Source organism: Trachurus trachurus (genome assembly GCF_905171665.1).
Source record: "Trachurus trachurus genome assembly, chromosome: 1".
Lineage (NCBI taxonomy): Eukaryota > Metazoa > Chordata > Actinopteri > Carangiformes > Carangidae > Trachurus > Trachurus trachurus.
This window is the reverse complement of record NC_139891.1, coordinates 30,403,891-30,424,119: the sequence shown is the minus strand read 5'-3', so window position 1 is coordinate 30,424,119 and position 20,229 is coordinate 30,403,891. Positions and strand designations below refer to the sequence as shown.

The 20,229-nt window shown below is 41.2% G+C and overlaps 2 protein-coding genes across 3 annotated transcripts; both read left to right on the top strand.

Moving 5' to 3' along the window:
- Positions 1 to 995: 995 nt before the first annotated feature.
- rps19bp1 (ribosomal protein S19 binding protein 1) lies at positions 996 to 3,666 on the top strand. Its single transcript, XM_083973077.1, has 4 exons — positions 996 to 1,177; positions 2,003 to 2,200; positions 2,774 to 2,871; positions 3,093 to 3,666. The coding sequence occupies exons 1-4, from the start codon at positions 1,123 to 1,125 to the stop codon at positions 3,243 to 3,245; spliced, it is 504 nt and encodes a 167-aa protein (XP_083829203.1). The 5' UTR covers positions 996 to 1,122; the 3' UTR covers positions 3,246 to 3,666.
- A 7,173-nt stretch (positions 3,667 to 10,839) lies between these two features.
- On the top strand, positions 10,840 to 15,411 carry atf4a (activating transcription factor 4a). 2 transcript variants are annotated; one of them, XM_083976482.1, is made up of 4 exons: positions 10,840 to 11,024; positions 12,499 to 12,687; positions 12,822 to 13,148; positions 13,906 to 15,411. In XM_083976482.1, the coding sequence occupies exons 2-4, from the start codon at positions 12,639 to 12,641 to the stop codon at positions 14,919 to 14,921; spliced, it is 1,392 nt and encodes a 463-aa protein (XP_083832608.1). In that variant the 5' UTR covers positions 10,840 to 11,024; positions 12,499 to 12,638; the 3' UTR covers positions 14,922 to 15,411. The 2 variants fall into 2 exon arrangements, with proteins under 2 accessions (XP_083832608.1, XP_083832607.1); XM_083976481.1 differs by having other exon boundaries at positions 13,903 to 15,411.
- Positions 15,412 to 20,229: the final 4,818 nt, after the last annotated feature.

Genomic DNA, 20,229 nt, shown 5'->3' with positions numbered 1-20,229 from the left:
CGCCCCCAGGTCCGTCTGCAGCAGCTGGAAGTGAAGGGAGGGAGGCGGCGACAGTTCATATGGACCCTGATGGGATCACAGTGCAGTCTCAACCAGAGTTTCATAGAGACAGATCTGCAGGTGAAAACATCGTGCAGGAATTCATTTCAGTTTGATAGACAATGGACATTTCTCTCAAACGTGTTAAACCTGTGATGTGACCTTACATGTAAATTTGTAATTGTAGGCTATCATCACATGCATCACCTCACAACACTTTACAGGACTCCAGTCGTCAATTAAAACACGTGACCTAACTTTTTTAGTTTCATTTTCATAGGCAAACAAAGGGTGGAGAAGGAAGAACTCTTACTGAGGCTGTTCTGCTGTTCTACCTGCTCCATTATCACAATAATCATGCTCTCAGTTAACCCTATTGTACTGATGTGTAGCTTTATTAATTCTTTTTTTTTTTACAAAGTTCATTCTGAATTGTTTATTGTGGTTGTTTTGAGGCTATACTCCCTTTTCTGGGGTCAAAAGTAAAAAATAAAGTGTATAATAAGCTCTTTTGCTACTTCTATCCTTCACCACACGTTTTAGGAGTTTACTTTTTATTTTATTTTAGTGTTTATTGTCATTTGCACAGTAGAAAACATATGTTTCCCTGACAATGAAATTCTTCCACATTACAAATGCCAGCATAAGTGATATAAAACTAAGTAGATATAGAAAGACAATTAAAGAGCAACAACATGATAATAATGATAGCTAATAATAGGAAAATACACCCAAGCAGCAACTAAAAGCTAAACACAGATGGAGGTAACAGTTGTAATTGGTAGTAGAGAGTGTATTGTCATGTGTCTAGGCTACCCTTTAAATGTTTTCTGTATGTTAACTAATTTTATTTTATTTTATTCTATTTTATTCTATTCTAATGAAGAATGAAGAGTCAGGTAGGAACCTTTCGTCGATCCAGCAGCCGGTCGTTTTAAAGCGGTGCACACACGAGGAGCTCAGCGGATGTTGACGGACTCACATGTTGCTGTGGAGCTGTTCGCCGTCCTAAGGAGCTTGTAGACAGTTTTAATTTTAAACAAAAGTATATAAATATATATATAAAAGTTGATTGAACCCAGGATGTCGGCATCGTTGATCAGGAGAGGACTGGAGTTGCTTAGCGACGACATTAAAGGTCAGTTTAGCGTCTTAGCTCGCTGGCTAATTGAGGTTAGCATTGGGTTAACACAGTTGGTGACTCTCTGAGTTCTGTTACACGTTGTTTTTAACTTGTCTGTTGTCGTTTTTGCAGACTTGATGTTGATTTAATTTACATTAAAATCAGAATAACTTACAAAAAGTTGTAGTGGGTTGCTTATCAGTGACCCAGGTTCATGTGGGATTAATGTTTAATGCTAAATGTAACTTGTGTTTTAATCTGAAATTTGCAGCTATGTTTATTTATTCATGGTACCTATTCACTGTATTATCCACTGTATTTGTATCATTGCATTTATTGTATTCAATATATGTTATCCTATTCTAAAGCCTGACCAGGGATGAAGACTGCAAATTAGCTGAAGCTAGACGTCTTATTATATGCATCACATTTTCCCATTTTTTGTGTCAATGTTGTATGTATCCCCAGTTAAATAAACATTAAAGGGATAGTAGCATTTTTTTTTAAGTGGGGTTGTATGATCTACAAATAGCCCCTAACTACATTAATTGCAGTAGAAGACTCTCTGCACTCTTCCCGTTAGTAACGCCAGCCCATAGCCCTGCCCAGAGATTTACAACATACAGTGTTGTGAACAGACCCAAAGAAACAGCCTATTTTCGTGGCCTAAAAGAGGTTTTACCTGGAAAAAAACAAACACAGTTCCATTGTTTGCTATAATATAATTTTTTCCAGCCCCTCAAAGTGCAGGAAAAATGCTACTCTCCCTTTTAAAATAAAAATGAAATAATATTACCATGCTTAAATGTGGTGTGTGTGTTCTACTTTCCTCCGTGTCAGGTGCCAGTAAAGCGAAGAAGAAGCAGCAGAAGCAGAAGAAGAAGCAGCAGCAGCAGACCCCCAGCTCGGCCACCGTGATGGAGCTGGTGAGCACCAGGAGACAGGGAGTCACCAGGCAGGTCAAGCGGCTGCAGGGACGCCTCGGTCCCGGCAAGAGCAAAGCTACTGTCAAGGACAAGAGGATCAAGTCTGCAGTGGGTCAGTCTGCTCGTGGTCCTGCACAGTGTCAGGGTGTAGAAGGAAATGCACATGAAAGTAGACTTCATAAACATAAATAAACCAAAAGTACAGGTGCATCTCAAAGAATGAGAATACCATAGATAAATGTATTTATGTCAGTAAATCAACTCAGAAAGTGAAACTAATACATTATATAGATCCATTACACACAGAATGAAACATTTCATGTCTTCATTTATTTAATTTCTTTTAATTGTAACAATTATGGCTTTCATTTAATGAAGACCTAAAATTCAGTATCTCAACAATTTGAATATTACAAAAGACAAATTAAAAAAAATAATAATAATATGGAAATGCTGGCCTTCTGAAATGTATGTCCATCTATATGCAATCAATATTTCACTATTTGACTTGAACTACTGGAAATGGACTTTTAAAATATATTCTAATTTATTGAGCCTGCACCTGTATAATTACTCATGTTTATGGTGAGTTTTTGCACCAAATGGGGCTCTATAAATTGATAATCCTGTGCTGGCTGCATCATGATGCTCTAAACGTCTTTGTTTCCTCTGGTGTTTGTTGCAGAGGAGTTCAGGAAGAAGCAGGGGAAGAGTCTGCTGAGTGCAAACCTCAAGTATTTCATGGGAACTGGGCACAAAGCAACAGATTCTGACACTTTGAAGGTAAGAAACGTGTTGGTCAAGCTCCTGTTACAGATTTTAAACAGTGCAGATGAACATGTGTCTCTGTTTTATGTTCAACTGCAAATATTTTATATTAGTTATTGTCAATTTTGACGTCTTAACCATACTTTTCTTTACTTTTACCTCATACTGTCTGCTGCTTTTTCTTCTTGGTCCAGATGTTAAATTTAATTTGGTAACTTGCACCATTTCTCTCGTAGATCCTGAGTCACAACATGGGGAGGCAGGCCAGAAATCGCCCCGTCCAAACCCCCAAGAAGAAATCCAAGGAGCCGGAGTCGCTGTTCACAGAGGAGGAGTTCGAGCAGTTCCAGAAGGAGTACTTTGGCAGGACTGTGGAGAAGAAGAAATAAAGTATACACATTTAGAACAAAGACACTGCAGCGTCAGAGGAGGCAAGGACTATATGTTGTGGATCAAAGCGGATTTCTGGACCAGGTTGTGTTTCTGGAAGTTAGTCTCACTTCATGTCTCAAGAAACTCTGAGGAGAACTGTCTTACAGGCTGATGTCGGGATTCAAACACACACTGGAGACATTTGGATTTACACATAATTCATAACTTACATTAGAAAAGATACAATTGCAAAAGGTTTATTGAATTTGTTAAATTTTATCTTCATTATTGTAATAAAAACAAGACTGATTATTATTTGTCTTGATGGTCTCTTCCAGTTACAGCTCCAACCAGATCAGCCCAGGTTGGGCCATAATTTAATGTTTTTTTTTTCCATCTTGAGAGTGTCACATATTCAGTCTGTCATTCATTCTGGTTATAGCAACAATAAATGACCATGTATGCAGAGTTTTTCAGAATAGATGGTTTTGTGTGATTTTATCCATTTCCACAACTCACAAGGCTATTTCCAATCAAGTCTAACAGTTTAATTAAGTTGCAAGGTTCAAGACTGTTTATTCATATAGCACCTTTAAAAGCAAAAAGTCTTTACACCAAAGTGCTTCACAAGCAAAAACCTTAAAGAGTTTTTACACAAGTTAAAACAATATGTACATACACGCAACAAGCAAAAATATTATTATTTAAAACTCAAGGCACAGATAGAGAATACAAGCAGACCAAACAATTAAAAGCCAAAGAGAAGAAATGGGCTTTAATTTGGATTAAATTTTCAGCTCCACCTTGCTGCTGCAGCAGAAAATAATGAATGCTAAAGCCTTAGATGCATTTTCTGTCAAATTCAAATGAAGTTTTTTTTTTTTTTTCACTTGTTTTCACTTCACTTGTTTAAGTTGTTCATACCAACAGCAGCAGAACCTGTAACAGGTATGCTAATAACAACAATGCAGATGCTTCAATGAAAACCAGCCAGTTGTGACATGTCGATCATTAGCATGTGTAACTGGTTTGAAATCAGGATCAGTTTTCACGCTGCTGCTCTGTGAGTCAGCGTGAGTGCAGAAAGGAGAGCGACTGCAGAAGTTACACTATGTTTCGGGTAAGAATAATTCATTGAGACTGCTGAATTATGTCTTAAATGTGAATTTGCTTTTTCAGGGATGGAAATCTGAGGTGTTTTGCTCTGATACGGTTATGCAGATTCAGAAACATTGGTTAAAAAAAACAGTGGCATGTGGCTTTAATCAGCTTCAGCTCCATGTGCGGTATACTATGTAAAACATCTGTTGTTTGTTGTCTATATAGTCCCTTTATCTCTTGGCTGTTTCCAGTGTGCAGATAGTTTTGCTTTGTTCTGATTTTTTTTTTTTTTCAAGTTGCAATTAGCTGCATTCAATACAATAATCAGCATTTAGTCAGTTCCTTAATATTCCCATTTCCCACTATATATCACTGATGCACCTGGATATCTGCAACACATAGGCTTTACATTAGTGTCATTTCTCTGTCAGAAATTGTTTGTTGTGTATTTAAGAGGTTTTGAACGACAAAAACATGATTGATTGGCTCAATTTAGTTGGTTGACTATATCCTGAAATCCTCCAATAATCCAAACTTATACTTGTGACCATGTTTATGCACTTTTCTGACCATATTACCGCAACAAATTAATGTTATTTCCATAGCTCTTATAGGATTTCTGACTGATATTCCCTTTCTAATTATTAGTTATATGCACCTGGTAATGGTTGTGCTCAGCGATGAGCAAAAGTGAAAGGAAAAGTGCCTGGATGTGATCAAGCTTGTCTGACGTGCTTGGCAAGATCACTTGAATTGAACCTCACCTATTTTGATATGGATGACTGCATGAGTCAAGAACTTACTGTTGACAATGTTTTGTCTATCATATTTGTAGTTTCCTAAAAACAAACAATACAAAGAATTTCTATGGCAGGAATGTGTTTAGTTACACAATGTAGGCGTTGCTTGAGAAAACAGTCATTGCATTTGTAAACTGCAGCTTTATAATGTGAATAAATGTTTTTTTTTTTTTAAAGAAAGAAAAAAATAGCCCAACTACAGCATGTGTATGCCTCCTCTTCTTCAGGATCCACAGCGTCCAGTCCCAAAGCCAAGGACACATCACCCTCAGGACAAAACTGACGACAGTGAGACGTCGGCCCTCCTGTCTCCCACAAAATGTTCAAAGGTTGGTGCTCAGTAACGTACAGAATGAACTCAAACCTGTCAGTCCACTCCAAATTAAGTCTACACAAAAGGTTTAACAAACCGACAATGGCTGAATGCAACAAAACTATATCTGTAATTTGAGATTTTAACATTCAACTGAAGATTCATAATTAAAATTCAGAGTAATTACATCATTTTTATAAGAATTGTGGTGTTTACGCATTTCTTAATTTCAGTAAAGAGCATTATTTTACATTCCCATACAGTGCAACACTTTCAAACTGACATCTAGAGACATCTACAGGTTGTACAGTAACTGCGTGATGAGGTGTTTGTTTCTCACAGTAACAGTGTCATCTTTCTACTTAAACTCAGGGAGGCTCGGTGCCGTCAACTCCTCCACCGGTGTCGCCAAAGACGGTGACTGTTAAGAAAATTCCAGGAGGAAGTGAAACCGGCGCCCCGCAAATGCTAATGGTATATCGTCATTTTATTTTGAAACATGATGCGGTACAAGATCTACTCATTAAAAAATGAGACATTTTCTCATTTCAATTTGTCAACTTGGTATTTTAGTTGAGTCATGCAGATTCTGTAGCTGGAAAAAGCCACGGAAAGTCCAATAAAAGAGAAGAGGGAATAAAAAAAAGTTGGTGGTTATGTAGAAAAATAAACATTTATGTTTAAAGGTTTGTCAATAATACAAAAAAAAAAAATACTCCTATGTTTTGAAATGTGCATTTTTGCAAAAGTTGATAATAAAGAAAGTACAATTAAATATAACTTTTTTAAATCCCGAAAACTAACAATAAAAGATAACAGTAGGACCACAACAACAGAAAGCACATTGTGTGTCACACAAGCAGTATTGTCTAGTTATGTTCTTATTGTTGTGTGCTTTAAAAAAGTGTCATAACAAGTGTCATGAGGCTTACACTCAATTACAGCCTTATGTGATTACACAATGAAATCTATTCAGACAGGACAAAAACACCCAAATCCTTAACCATATTATGAACTCATGCTCCACCAGCACCATCAAATCTAAAGATCCTGCATTTAGATTTTCTAACAATAATGCATCAAGAAAGCGACAAAAGACAGAAAATTATCAAACAGGTAGAGCACAGACTTCGTCATCGTGGAAATCTTTAACTCCTGGCGGCTGCAGATCTGAATTTACACAGTTAAGAAGCAGAAAGGTCATGGATATGTATGAAAATAATCCATCTAGATATATTTTTGTTCTTTCACCTGTTTAAACTGGATGACATTTATTCTCAGGTGATCCCTCTACAATCAAACACTGGTTACCGCCCAGCACTACCTTTTCGGCTTCCCCCCTTTCCTAAAACGTTTGACGTTGAAGATGAAATTGTGGTAAATTTATAAAATGTTTATTTATCCAGGAATACACTGTCTTTTTTGTTGTTGCAATGTTAACAAACGACTCTTCGTCCTCCTCCATCCAGGAGGATTCAACCTCTCTGATGAAATGGTGGGAGGAAAAGAAATGTGAGTGAGAAAAGCCGTTTGAAAATATTCTTGTTCCCAGTGAGTGTTGCATCTTTCTGTTGCTAAACTACAGTTTCATTTACCTGCAGCCTGGGAGTCACTCTGCCAAGACCTCAAAGACCCAAGGGAGTAAGTGAGCCTCTTAAAAACATCATATGCTAATGCTAACATGATCAAAATGACAATTCTGGCATGCTAATGTGTTGCACAGTTTAATTTAGCATGTTAGCATGCTAATATTTTCTCATTAGTAGTAAGTACAGAGCTCACCTGAGGCTCATTAGTTTATCAGGTGTTTTGGTCCTAAGTTTTGTGGTCTGAAATACCATGAAAACCCAACAGCAATTGATAATTGTTGAGGCATTTCACTAAAAGCACCACTTGGGGTACTTCCATCGTCAGCAGGATTGATTCTCTACCACGGTAATCCTTCAAGTTGTTGTTCTTTCACTCAGATAATCAGGTCTGGACCAGCTAGAGTCTGAGGCTAGTACGGTTAAAATGCCTTGCCAGTTTGAACCATCGTTCTTGTGCTTGGATACATGTTCAGTTGTAAAGATCTAACACACTCCTCTTATTGCAGAAGGACTTTGATCAACGTTAAAGCTCAACACCTCTACAAGGCCATCAACATGTACATCCTCCTGATCACTGAACATGGCGCCAACCTGAAGGAATACACTTCAGAGATGCATTGCATCGCCGACAAGTTAGACAGGGTAACAAGAAATAACTTCTGATAAACTGCTCAAGTCAGTTTTTAATGTTTCATTCAAAATTCATATTAAAAAATTCAAATATTGTCTCTTTTAATCTAAAGTATTCAAAGGGGACAAAGATTGCTGGTATCACCGGAGGAGCTACAACAGTGGCCGGAGGTGTGGCAGCAGCTGCCGGGATTATACTATCTCCAGTGACGCTAGGAGCCTCGCTGGCCCTGACGGCCATCGGTGTGGGTGTGGCTGCAGCCGGCGGCGTCACTGGTGCAACAGCAGCCATCACCAACAAGGTGAACGGACATGAAACATGAAGCTTCACTTGTTTAAACTATATAGCATGTATTTTTTTTAATTATCTTACTTCTTTTCTGTTGCACTTTATTGAATTGTATTATATTCTTCTTTAGTTGTTGCCGTATATAGTATGCTAAATTATATCTTACCTTGCTTTAATGCATACTACTGCAAGTCTGGTCGCTTTTCCGCTATTTTGCTAACCCTCCTCCCGGCTGTGTGCATTTGTTTTCAACAAAGCCGGCGAGAAGGCAATCAATAGCACAATACATAACGTTACATATCATATATGATGTGTATATTTATGTAGTCTTATCTGTCTTAAACAAGAGATTACATGTTACAGGGTGTGTGGTTAGTTGTCAGCCAAGAGACGTTAGGTGGAAGGCAGAGAGCCTCCATTCTCACTGTAACAAATTACAAGTCATTTATTTTAACCATCACAATTACTCAAAAGCTGTTTGATTAAGGTAAAAATGTTGCATAGTTCAGCTAAAAATCTTGCACAGTTCCTCTTTAAAGCAATGTAATCACCGTCAAGGCTGTTGTTTTCTTTGGTTCCGTAATGGTGGAACAAGCTAACAAGTGCTACCAGAGCTATCGGAGCATCTATCTCTGTCTTCAAGAATATCTAGAAGACTCATCTGTCATCTAGTACTTTGCATTTCCTAACTCAATCCTTCAAACACTAACTAAATATCTGTATAAGTGTGTAAGTAAACTCAAAGTAGTTTTAACAGTAACCCTTTACAGGCCACTAAGTACATGATAATGACAAAAAAATAGCCAAGAAATAACAATTAATTGCATCGTAAGAAATAGCGGTCAATCTCATAGTAGTGTCAAGAAATATAGCCAAGAAATAAGGATTGATTGCGTAGAAATAGCCCAGATATAACGGTTAATTGCAAAGACTTGGTAGAGAAAATTGCAGGCCTTTCCCAAAAAATCCAAAGCATGAAAAGCATGTGTAATCTTTTTCCTTTATGTAAAACATGACATTATTCTGAAATTGACGGTTATTTCTAGGCTGTTTCTTGACATTATCACATAATTAGCTGCCTGTAAATTAAAGGGTTACCATTTTAACTTTTTCATTTTTGCTCTCCCAGGTGAACTTCTCCCTTGACAGGCAAAAAATCGACAAGTTGCTCCAGGACTACAGGGACCTCATGAAAAAGGTCCTCGACTGCTTGAAGTTCGTCAATGAGGGCATGTTGCAGCTCAAGCAGCACAATCTGTCCACTCTGTGCGAAGCGAGGGAGGATTCAGAGCGGGTGGCCAACATGGTAAACCTCGCTGCTACTGGAGGGGCAAGTGCCAGGGCCTTGGAGGCAAACAGTAAGGCATTTGGGCAGATTGATGGCTTTGCCCTCGCCTTGAATTTCTACTACACCAATAACCAGGGTGAGAAGAAGGTGAAAAAAGGTCTTGCATCAAAGTTTGCAATCAAAATCCGCACACTAGCAAAGGGGCTCGATGATGGATTGGAGGAGCTCATTCAGCTGAAGGAATTGTTCACTGAAGAAAATGAGTAAATGCATGTGATTTGCATGAAATCTCATGCAAATGCTGATCTTTGCTTTATGGCTTTAATATGTTTGTTTTTGTGTATTTTTCATCACATAAGTAATAGTCCACTTTATTTTGCAGCTTTTACAGCTCGTAGCTTCAGACTATTTACTTTGACTGGATATTTAACTGAGATGGTGTGTCTTTCTGTTTCTTCTCTTGCTGAGATGTTTTCTTAAAGTAATGAATAGTTAAGCATTCACGCACTAATGTCAATGTTATTTTCATGATTTGTTGATGTGATAAAGAAATGTAGCCTATGACAGCTTGTAAAAATGTAAACTTTTAATACCTGGAGCTAACCACCAGAGGGCAGGCCAGATCTTGGCCCGGGTTGAGCCATTGTTGGGTTCATGAGGTTTATCCACCAGCAGCAATGCATTTTAAATAAACTTGATGTCCTTACATGTCAACAGCTAATACACGACTACTTTATTTGATGCCACAAAATGAGAAAGGCTAGAAATACAATTTAGGTGACACATGATTGTGATTTCCTTATTACTGAAGGCTGTTTGTTAAGAACTCAATTGTCCACAGTGTTTATACCAAGACAAAGCATTTAAATCTAGACAAAAGCATGAGTTCCAGACAACAAGGATTACGTTATTATAAATATAATATATTTTGGCATATTACATATAAAAAATAATTAAGATTTGTGTCAGGGTGCAGTATAATGTAGGCCAAAAAAAGTCAACACGTGTTAAAATAACTGTTTCAGATCACACTGAATGGGGGACATGCTAAAAACGTGGGAATTTGAACTTCAATAAAATAAATAAAACAAAATGCTTATGTAAGACTTGCAATTTTTTTTAAAGCATTGTCAATTGTTATTACGTAATATATGTTTGAAGTTTGTATTTGACTTCAAAGGCACATGACAGACCCAAAATAGTGTCCTCCTACTCAATGTTTACATTTTCCGTTTGACCTATATTTGACGTAGGGAGGAAGTCGTGCTTGAAGCTCCATATGGATCTAACTTATCGCTGTTGTAGCCAATCAACGCCAAGACCGGGGCGGAGTGATCGCTGTCGGTTGGCATGGAGGGGAGTTGGCGGTTTGGTTTACTACGACTATACTATTACTCATCTGAGCTGGGTTGGCGCTCGTTATTGTAATTGTAAATCACCCACACTCACTGTTGTTAAAACGGAAACTCCTCTCTCCTCTCACCCACCCACGCCAAGCTTGCTATGCTAACGCCCTCGTGGAGTGAGCGGCACGCACGGCGGAGGAATACACTCGGCGGTGCTTCGGCTCAGTACAAAAGCACCAGTGACTCCCTCCGCTCGCTCTTCGTTTCCACAACAGACACACACGCACACAGACCCACACAGGAATATCGGCTCTCCTCCTCCGTGCTGGTTGCTAATCCCGCGCTAAAATGGCAGTCTAAGCGTGCGGCGGCTACCCTTGCAGCGGCAACAACCCGGCAGTGCAACGGCTAAGTGCACTGGCTATTTCTGGCAAAATGGCGTAAGTATTTTCATTTTATTTTTTTTTAAACTCCTGTTGTCCGGTTTCTAACGGTTTGGAACGTTTAGCTCGACCGTTGGTGTAGATAAAAGTTGACAGTTGACCTGTTGAGCTAACGGTTTATCAGATTTAAAAGTGTGTCTTTTATTTTATTATTATTATTTTTAGAGGACTGGCGATGAATTTGACAGCTGTGTCTGAGCATGTGAGTTAACAGTTGTTATGCCAGTGTCGGATTACAAAGTGCCATCAGCTGCTGGGGGAGTCCCATCCACCCAGTCAGTTCAGTCAGTTCAGTCGGCCTTGTGTTAGTGTTGTTAGCCGTTTTTGTCCTCTATCTATGTCCAAAGGGCCTGCGTTGTTGGCGATGTTTCCAGTTGTGTCAACACACACTGTTGCTCTTTTAACGCCCAAATGGATTGATTTCATAACAACTGTCTGGCTTTTTATTTTTTATTTTTTCCCCCGACATTGGCTGTGTTTGTGTATAAAACTCTTGACAACGTGGCGTGTCCAAAATGGCGCGGATCGTCCTTCCCACTCACTCGCTCACTCTCTCTCTCAGCCCCAGAACAGATGGCGCCGCTCCGCTCTGTTGTGATGCGATGAAAATGGCGGTTGCCTTCCCTCCCTCCCACTTCCACAACGGAGGTGGGCGGGGCCACCGACCCAAAGCATGACCAAATTAGGAAATGTTATCCCCCGGTGGAGGTGGAGGGGGTGGGGCCTTTTGCCATCAAATGCGTTGTGACACTTCTTCAGTAGGAGCAGATTAGCCAAAATTAGCCTCACCCTCCCCCCCTTTCCTCCTCCTCCTCCTCCTCCTCCTCCACCACGCACGAGACGGGCGGTTTAAAGCCTTTTACAGCGCACGCGCACACTAACAAGAAAGTTATAAGCGCTGTTTGTGTTTGGGGTTCTTACAATCTGGAAGTGTATAGCTGTTTAAGTCATTTCTGAATCAGTCTGGAGCCCTGTTGTAATTGTAATAAGCATTATGAGGTATGAGCTTTTATATACACATATTATTATAATGTTTATTTTGAGGTAGCAACTTAATTTACAGTATAGCTGAGACAAAGAAGTACATTAGAAACACACAATCAACATGTGAGGTATACAATATTGGAGGAAAGTAGAAGTAATACAAGATCACATTAGAAATAAATTGACAATCAGCAAGATGAGGCAATAAAAACAGGAGCAGTTGCTGTTAAAGTAAAATAAAATCAGATTAGGGTTTTTAATCGCCCTAATGATAAAAAGGAGGTAAGATTAAGATTGTTCTGCGTATGGTTTCCATAATGTTTCCACAGGGTTTCAGTATGTTGGTGCCAGCGCTCTGTATTTATGATTAAAATGTATTTAATGTTGTGTTTTACGTTGGTTGTGGACACTGACACTAAACACTCAAAACTGAGTTGTTTCCCTCCATCCTCATCCCATTGTCTGCTTGTTATCTCCTTTTACCCAGGTCTCTCTCGGCAACCACCCTCAGCTTTGCTGCCGTCGACAGCAGGACCGAACCTCTCGACTTAACGTCGATAACGTCATCGGACTCACCTTTGTTGTTTCCATTCACTCGTTCACGGCTACAACTGACCAGCAGCAGCCATGACACTTTCCCAGCTGGCCTTGGAGGACGTGGAGGCCCTGTACTTAGGTTAGTGTTGTTGATTTCTAAAGCACAACCACAAACAGTCGATGTTTACAGGGAATTGTTGTTGATTACACAGCGTTATAAATCTGTAACGTGAAGTTACTGTATATGTTTATTGACGAAGTCTTTGTCCACAGGGCCCTCATTTCTGACGGCTGACCCCATGGGGCCCCTTCTGGACCAAGATGAAGAAGAAGCTCTTTCTCCCTCCTCCTCTCTAGAGGGGAAGGCACCAGCTTCGCCCCCCCTCTCTTTCTCTTCCTACGCATCCTCCCTGTCCCCTTACCAGACCTTATCATCCTCCCCGCTCTCTTCCTCCTCTCCACCTCCCTCTCCCTCTCCTCCTCCTCCCACCCACCCCTCCTTGTTCCTGGGAACCAAGGCCGGAGTGGACTCGCTGTCCCTCCCCTGGCTGGGTGCCAGCGATCTGCTCGACGCCCACGTTGGAGCAGATGATGGCAAAGGTGAGAGCGACTTCAGATTTCTTACATTTTTTAAAAGAGATAACTCTTAGGGGTTGAATTATTTAAAAACAGAGGACGTAGAAGGAGAACGGGCGACTTCAATGGAGTTTAGGAAAGACGAGTGACGGAGTAAAAGTGCAGGTTAAGTTGGAAGCACATTCTTCTGTCAGTGATTTGTTTCACGGGAGAAACTGAGGACTGAGAAAAGTCTCCAGCGCCGTCGGAGGTGACTGTGAAGTTGGGAATGTTAATTGCTTTCAGGAAACGTGTTATTTGGGCAGGTTTTCTGTCAGTGAAGCGTTTTAAAGTTTCCCCGCAGGCAGCGTGTCCTCGATGCAAAACCTCAGCTGAACACTTTGTTCCTTCGCTTGATCAACACATTTAAAAACGTGCAGTGTTGGTGAACATTTAAAAAGTGAAGGTTTTGTTGTAAGACACTGTGAACAGTCAGTGTAGGTGCAGTGGCCGTTAATGAACATTTATTAATCCTCAGTGCAGGTGTGAACTTGTGCGTCTTGGCGTAACTTCTAAGTGTGAAGTTTCCTCCTGCACTGAACGTACACGTCTCATCTCTCATGTCAGGGTTTAGAAACATTAATTAGTGAGGTCATAATTCATTAAGTTGCTACAAAGACGATGAGCAGGATGATAAATATTTGATATGTGATCAGAAGGGAGCGCCCTCAGTTGTTTGTATGTCTTTGTAGTTCATTCTGAGTTTTTATTAAATATTAACAAGTGAATCCTTCGTCAGCAGACGATGCCTTCGCAGGCATGGATTGGATGTCGGAGAAAATCGACCTGAGCGAGTTCGACCTGGATTCGCTCATCGGCTCGTGCTCATCCGACGACTCCCCCGGCTCCCCCGAGGATCTCCTGGCCTCGCTCGACTCCCACATGGATCTGGACCTAGAAACCTTCGACACAACGACCATCCCCCCCGCGCCCGGCAACGGCCTGGAGCTGAGCCTGTCACTGGCCGACATCCCCCCCCTCGCCCTGGAGCTCCCCCCTCCTCCTCCGTCTACCGATGCCACGGAGACGGAGACTTCTCCTGATGAGGAGGTCGTCGACATGAAGACGGAGCCCCCCTCCCCCGCCTCCCCTCAGGCCTTCACGTTGGAGCTCGGCAGCGAAGTGGACGTGTCGCTGGCGGACGGAGAGAAAACGACCGCGTGTCTCGCGCCGGTTCAGACCGCCGCCGCCGTGGCCGTGGCGCCCATCGTGCTGTCCATCCCCACCGCTCACATCGTGGTGGTGCTCACCAACAAGGACGAGCCCCCCCTCGTGTCCCTGCCCGACCCGCCGTCCATCAAAACCTCTCCGCCGTCGAGCGACTGCGAAGACGACTCCGGGATCGAGTCGGTCGCCAGCTCGCCGCCGCGCGTCCCCTCTCCCCCTCCCACCCCGTCGTCCCCGGCAGCAGCTGGATCCTCCAGGACCAAACCGTACTCCAAGCCCGAGCCCAACGCCTCCTCCTCCTCCTCCTCCCCCTCGGCCAAAGCCCCCAAGGTCAAATCGGCGTCCGGCGCTCCGCGGGTGGTGGAGAAGAAGCTGAAGAAGATGGAGCAGAACAAGACGGCGGCCACTCGCTACCGGCAGAAGAAGCGCGTGGAGCAGGATCACCTGAACTCGGAGTGCGACGACCTGGAGCGGAGGAACCAGGAGCTGGCGGAGAAGGCCGAGTCCATCAGCCGAGAGATCCAGTATCTCAAGGACCTGATGGAGGAGGTCCGCAAGCACCGCCGCGGCAAAACCGGCCCGGTGGCGTGACGGGGGCGAGGGCGAGGGCCGCGTTTCTAGCTCCAAAGCTCACATGCAGTTTAAGTTTTTGTTTAAAAAAAAAAAAAGAGATTAGAAGAGATTAGATGAGAGCGGCGCTGGATGTTCAGGAAAGTCACCGGAGAAAGGATCGGCTTGACGAGAGAGAGAGAAAAAAAAAGCGTCTGTGGAAGTTGAGATTATTAGGGTAGCGTAGTGTCGCGGCAGCGGGGCGGCTGGGAGGTCGTCAGGTGAAGCATCTGTACATGCTTGTCTCCCAGTCCCCTGTTCGATTCCCAACGTGTGCGCCCCTCGCCTCGCCTCACACACACAGGAGTCCAAGTCCAAACAGCAGGCAGGGCGCGTTTATTTAGTCTTCTTTGTAGATTAGGCATGCTTAAAAAAAACAAAACAAAACCAAACCACCGTAGCTCCCGGTAGTCGTAAACACATTATTGACCACAGAGAGATCCCCCCGCCCCCCCTCACACTCCGAACACCAGTTAATAGACAGACCCCAGATCAGCTTCAGGATAAAGAAAAGAAACCACCTACCCCCCCCCCCCCCCCCCTCTGACCCACTCCCCTTTTAACCCAGTTCTGATCTTCCTCTTAACAGCTTCAAGTCCAGAAAGGGGCCTCATGAATTCTTGATGTTACACTGATGACATGTTTTTTTTCTTTTATTTCTTTATTTTTTTTCCTTTGTGTATATAGTTTTTTTTTTCCTCTCCTCCTTTTTGCTTTGCCGATTTGTGGCTTTTTGTTATTTAATGCTGGATAAAACTTGATCATGTCTCGTAGCTCAGTCCCTTAGCACAGCAGGTGTTTGGCTTGTAAAAAAAACTGCGTTACTCCTTTTTTTTCTAATAAATATCTATCAGTACTCAATATGTGACATGTGTAGTGTGCTTTTTCCAACTGATATCTAGCAGTAATGATTGGTCCAATTTCAGTCAGTTATTGTACCGACACTTAATAGATAATAAATTAATAAATAACACTTTTTCATGGATGTTAAAACATCACATGGGACGTAAAAGCAGCACAGGTTCAAATCAAATTAATACTAGTTTTAATTTAATTTAACTGCTCAAACTACATGACAGAAAATGTTTCCTATTATCCATAATTGTGTCTCCTAAAGAGTTCTGCTAACACTTTATAATAGATAACAAATAAATTAACCTTTTTCATGGACATTTAAGAGTTTAAAATCGAAATATTCTGACGTAAATCAAACACTATCAATGTTCATGTTCAAACAGGACGTAGGGCTCTTTGATAAGAGTATAAGTTTAGGATTGAATAACTACGTTTTCAGACAAAGTGAAATCTCACCACTATCACAAATATATGTAGGTGTTTTATAATGAAATAATCAAAGATCTACATCTACCAACATAGAAAATCAATGTTTGGATGCCACTGAAGTAGAAAAGTTTATTCCAAAAAGCAACTTATCACTTAAATAAAGGGACAACGAGGAGTTTTGGAAAAGCGAAGCGTTTTCACACTACATTTATGAGCCTCCGCGCGCACCGTGAAATTCTTTTGACCGGCGCAAGACGGACTCATGTTTTCATTCATCAAGAATTAAAGTCAGAGGTTCAAAGAGGTTCACATACCGTCATAGTTCCCACCATAAACGGCGATTCAGCTGCGTTATTCTCATGACTCGTTGCAAAACCGAAAGTAAAAACCGCTGGTCGGCTCGACCAGCATCTCCGCCACCACTAATAATAACAAAATAACGATAGAGACAGAACGATATATTTATCGAAAATGGGCCCATTAACAAGTGTGGGTAGCGGAGATTCATCCACATTAACGTGAGACTTTTTTATAACCGAATAGAAACTCCTCGTTGTCCCTTTAAATAATTAAAAACAAAAAGAAAAAAGTTGTGTATCATGTTGCAGAGTTGAGCTTCACCAGTATTTACATCCTCACTGTGTGTGTGAGTCAGTCGGCTCTTTGACGCGTCATAGAAATTAAACACTACAAGTGAGAAGAAGCTGCTCAATCAACACGATCGCACTTATTGTGCTGACACTTAAAGCAGAAGTGAGTGGTCCGGTCGTTTTCGCTAATGCTGCGTTCCAGGCCGGCTTTTGAAATCGTAAATTACAGCTTCAAGTCACAACTTACGACTTTGTAGCGTTCCAGGCAACCCACTCGTGTTTTTCCGACCTGTTTTACCGGTGAAAGTCACTATAACGGCCACTCGTAACTTCCGACCGGTGAACTCGTACCAGATCGAACTGGTACCACTTCACGGTCGGAAAAATACGAGTTTCCTTGAACGCACCATAACAGTCCTCGTCCTTACGTCGCCACATTCACGGCGTTCCTTGGCTGCACACACAGCCCTGCATGCCGTTCTCTCTCCTCATTGGATAAAAACTGTAGGATACGATAAATGTTTTCTCTTCGGCTCAGAGCAGAGCAGAGGGACTGAGAGACCCGTGTTTCAGTCCAAACACTCTATGTAAGTGATTGCTGTCGGAAGATATAACTATTTAAGACTTATATTAACACAAATATATCACTTCCTTCTGCTTTAATAATAGGTAATAAATATAAACCTTTTTCATGGACGTCTAAACATCACAGAGTTTAGTTTAGTTTAATAAGTTTATTTGTATCAGGGACAATGTACAAAATAACATTAGTCCCAAAATGAGAAGAGATGCTTCCGTAGTCCCTGGGCAGATGAGTTAGAACAATAGAAAGATAAAAATTGTCAACTTACGTAACAAAACAAACATCCATACACACGTGCATACACCCACTAACGTCACAAACATTCAGGTACAAAACATATTTCATAACAGAAGGAAATAGGAACATACAGTTATTAAAATACTTCATAAATTAAAAATAATTTAGGCTTCAGATTAAAGCTACAGTTGGTAAGTTGACGAAAGTGAAAGTAAACTCCGCAAATTAGCCATAAACGCACCCACAGAAGACGTACCGTATCCATAGCAACCGGAGACTCCATAACGATCTCGCCTCTCTCTCACCCAACACAGGGGGAGGGGGGTTGACAGAAGTGAAAAGAGGGAGCTGAAGGTGTATCGTCTTGAAATTTCTGACCAAATCGCGGACTTTACTTTCACTTTCGTCAGCTTACTACGACGTGTACGAGCTGCGATTGGCCGCTCCTCCTGCTCCCTCTACCTGATTGGAGGAGAATCGTCGGTCGCGGTGGATTCTGGCAAATACGATTACAGGCTGTAGGTGGAGCCAGAGGAGTTGGATTTTGCCCTAAATTACCCATTTAATGTCCAACTATCAGAATATAGTGACAGTTCCAGCAAATATGACTGAATAATTGTTACCAACTGAAGCTTTAATGCTGACAGGACTGATTCCTTACTTAGGATCCAGTTTTGACTTAACGGGTAAAAGCAGGAAAACCACAGGGTTAAATCAAACTCATAGTAACTGAATTCAATTGAACTGCTTAAAAATGACAGAAAATGTTTCCTAGTGTCCATTAACTACGATTTCACCATTAGAGTAGAGTAGAGTAAAACTTTATTCATCTCCGCAGGGAAATTCAGATGTCAGAGAGCTCATCACAAAAAAAAAAAAAACATAACTGCCACACTTTCATTCATACAAATGAGCACAACCTAACAGAATGAAGACAGCACCGGGATAAAATAAGTAAAAATAAATTAAAGTGCAGGTGTAAAGTTTAAAATGAAATAAAATGAATCGTAAAATCAAGCAATTATGCATTATGACTAATAAATGTCTGTGTTTGTAATTCATCAGTCATTAAAATCAAAAGTCTACATCTACCAACATAGAAAATCAATGTTTGGAACCTGTTAAAGTAGAAAAGTTTATTCCAAAAAGTACTTAACAGCATTTAAAGCAGTTTAAAAAGAAAAAAAGTTGTGTGTCATGTTGCGGAGGTTTCACTGAGCTCAGCAGAGTTGAGCTCCACCAGTATTTACATACTACATCCTCCCTGTGTGTGTGTGAGAGTCAATCGGCTCTTGAATTGTGTTTGATGTGTCATAGAAATTAAACACTACAAGTGAAATGAAGCCACTCGATCGACCGCAGGAGAACAAAAAAAAAAAAAAGGGTGTGAACGCCACCGTTTGGGGTTAGATTAACCCTGGTATTTACTAAATGTCATGCGTCATATAAAAAATCAGAGTGTGAGTTTACGTTAAACATCCTCCTAAGCCTAAACCTGTTGCCAGCAGAAGTCGAAACTTGAACTACAGCTTAGTTTCTGTCAGGAAGTGAGAGATACGAGGGGGGAGGAGAGGAGGTGAGATGAGGAGGTGAGGAGGGGGAGAAACAGCTGGGCAGATGTTTTTATGGGAAGGTCCTTGTAATAGTGAAACCAGACGACACTCGCTCGTCTCTCAGGTGTCAGACGGAGGAGGAGGGGAAGTTGTGTCTGTAGTAGTTTGGTCTGAAGATGAAGAGATCTATTCTACACACACGTACGTTTACATCGACAACCAACAACCGCCCTCTCTGTGTGTGTGTGTAACTGGTTTCTGTGGTGACATTTAAGGCGACGGGTATTGGTTATAATCAGATTATAAAGGTGATGCATGATGGGATTGAATGAAGTTAGACCCCCAAACTGTAAAACAACCGTCTCTGTGTGTGTGTGTTTGTGTGTGTGAGTCAGAGGCTCACAGCTCAGTTTGATGACGACCAGTGTCAAGCAGCTGTGTAAATTTAGTCCTGGCAGTAAAACCACTTTAACACACACACACATTTGCGTGCTCACCCCTCCCTGACGGATTCCTCAGTAGTGAGGCCGTGTCCTCCTGAACACACTCAGATAAGAGGAGTCGTGAAGCTAAAAGACACACGACGATAATAAAAAGCTGAAAGCTGAAAGATAAACTTTTTACAATGAAGGCTGCTAATTAACTGCTGGAGAAGATCCATTGTTCTATTGATGATGATGATTAATGACATGAAGTTTCTTATCATCACTGTTTAATGTGTAGCTGTTAAAGTAAAAAAAAAAAAAAAAGTAGAATCTGGTCTCGTCTGCTTTTTATCCACTAATTAAAATGTATCTGTCAGTTTTTAGCAAGTTTCAATAGATGACTAATTTAGAATATACACTACAGTTATACTGAGCTTTTCCATTTTAGTTTTTAGTTTAGAGGGAGACGCAAAACTGCTGATGTGCGTTCCCGTCGAGGACAGTATTTCATCAAGCAGTCTCTGAATTTGCATCTAAAACAACTCTGTCTGGTAACGTTGTGTTATTATCTCATAGCGTGGTGAATGTGCAGGTCACAACTTGTCCACCAGAGCGTTT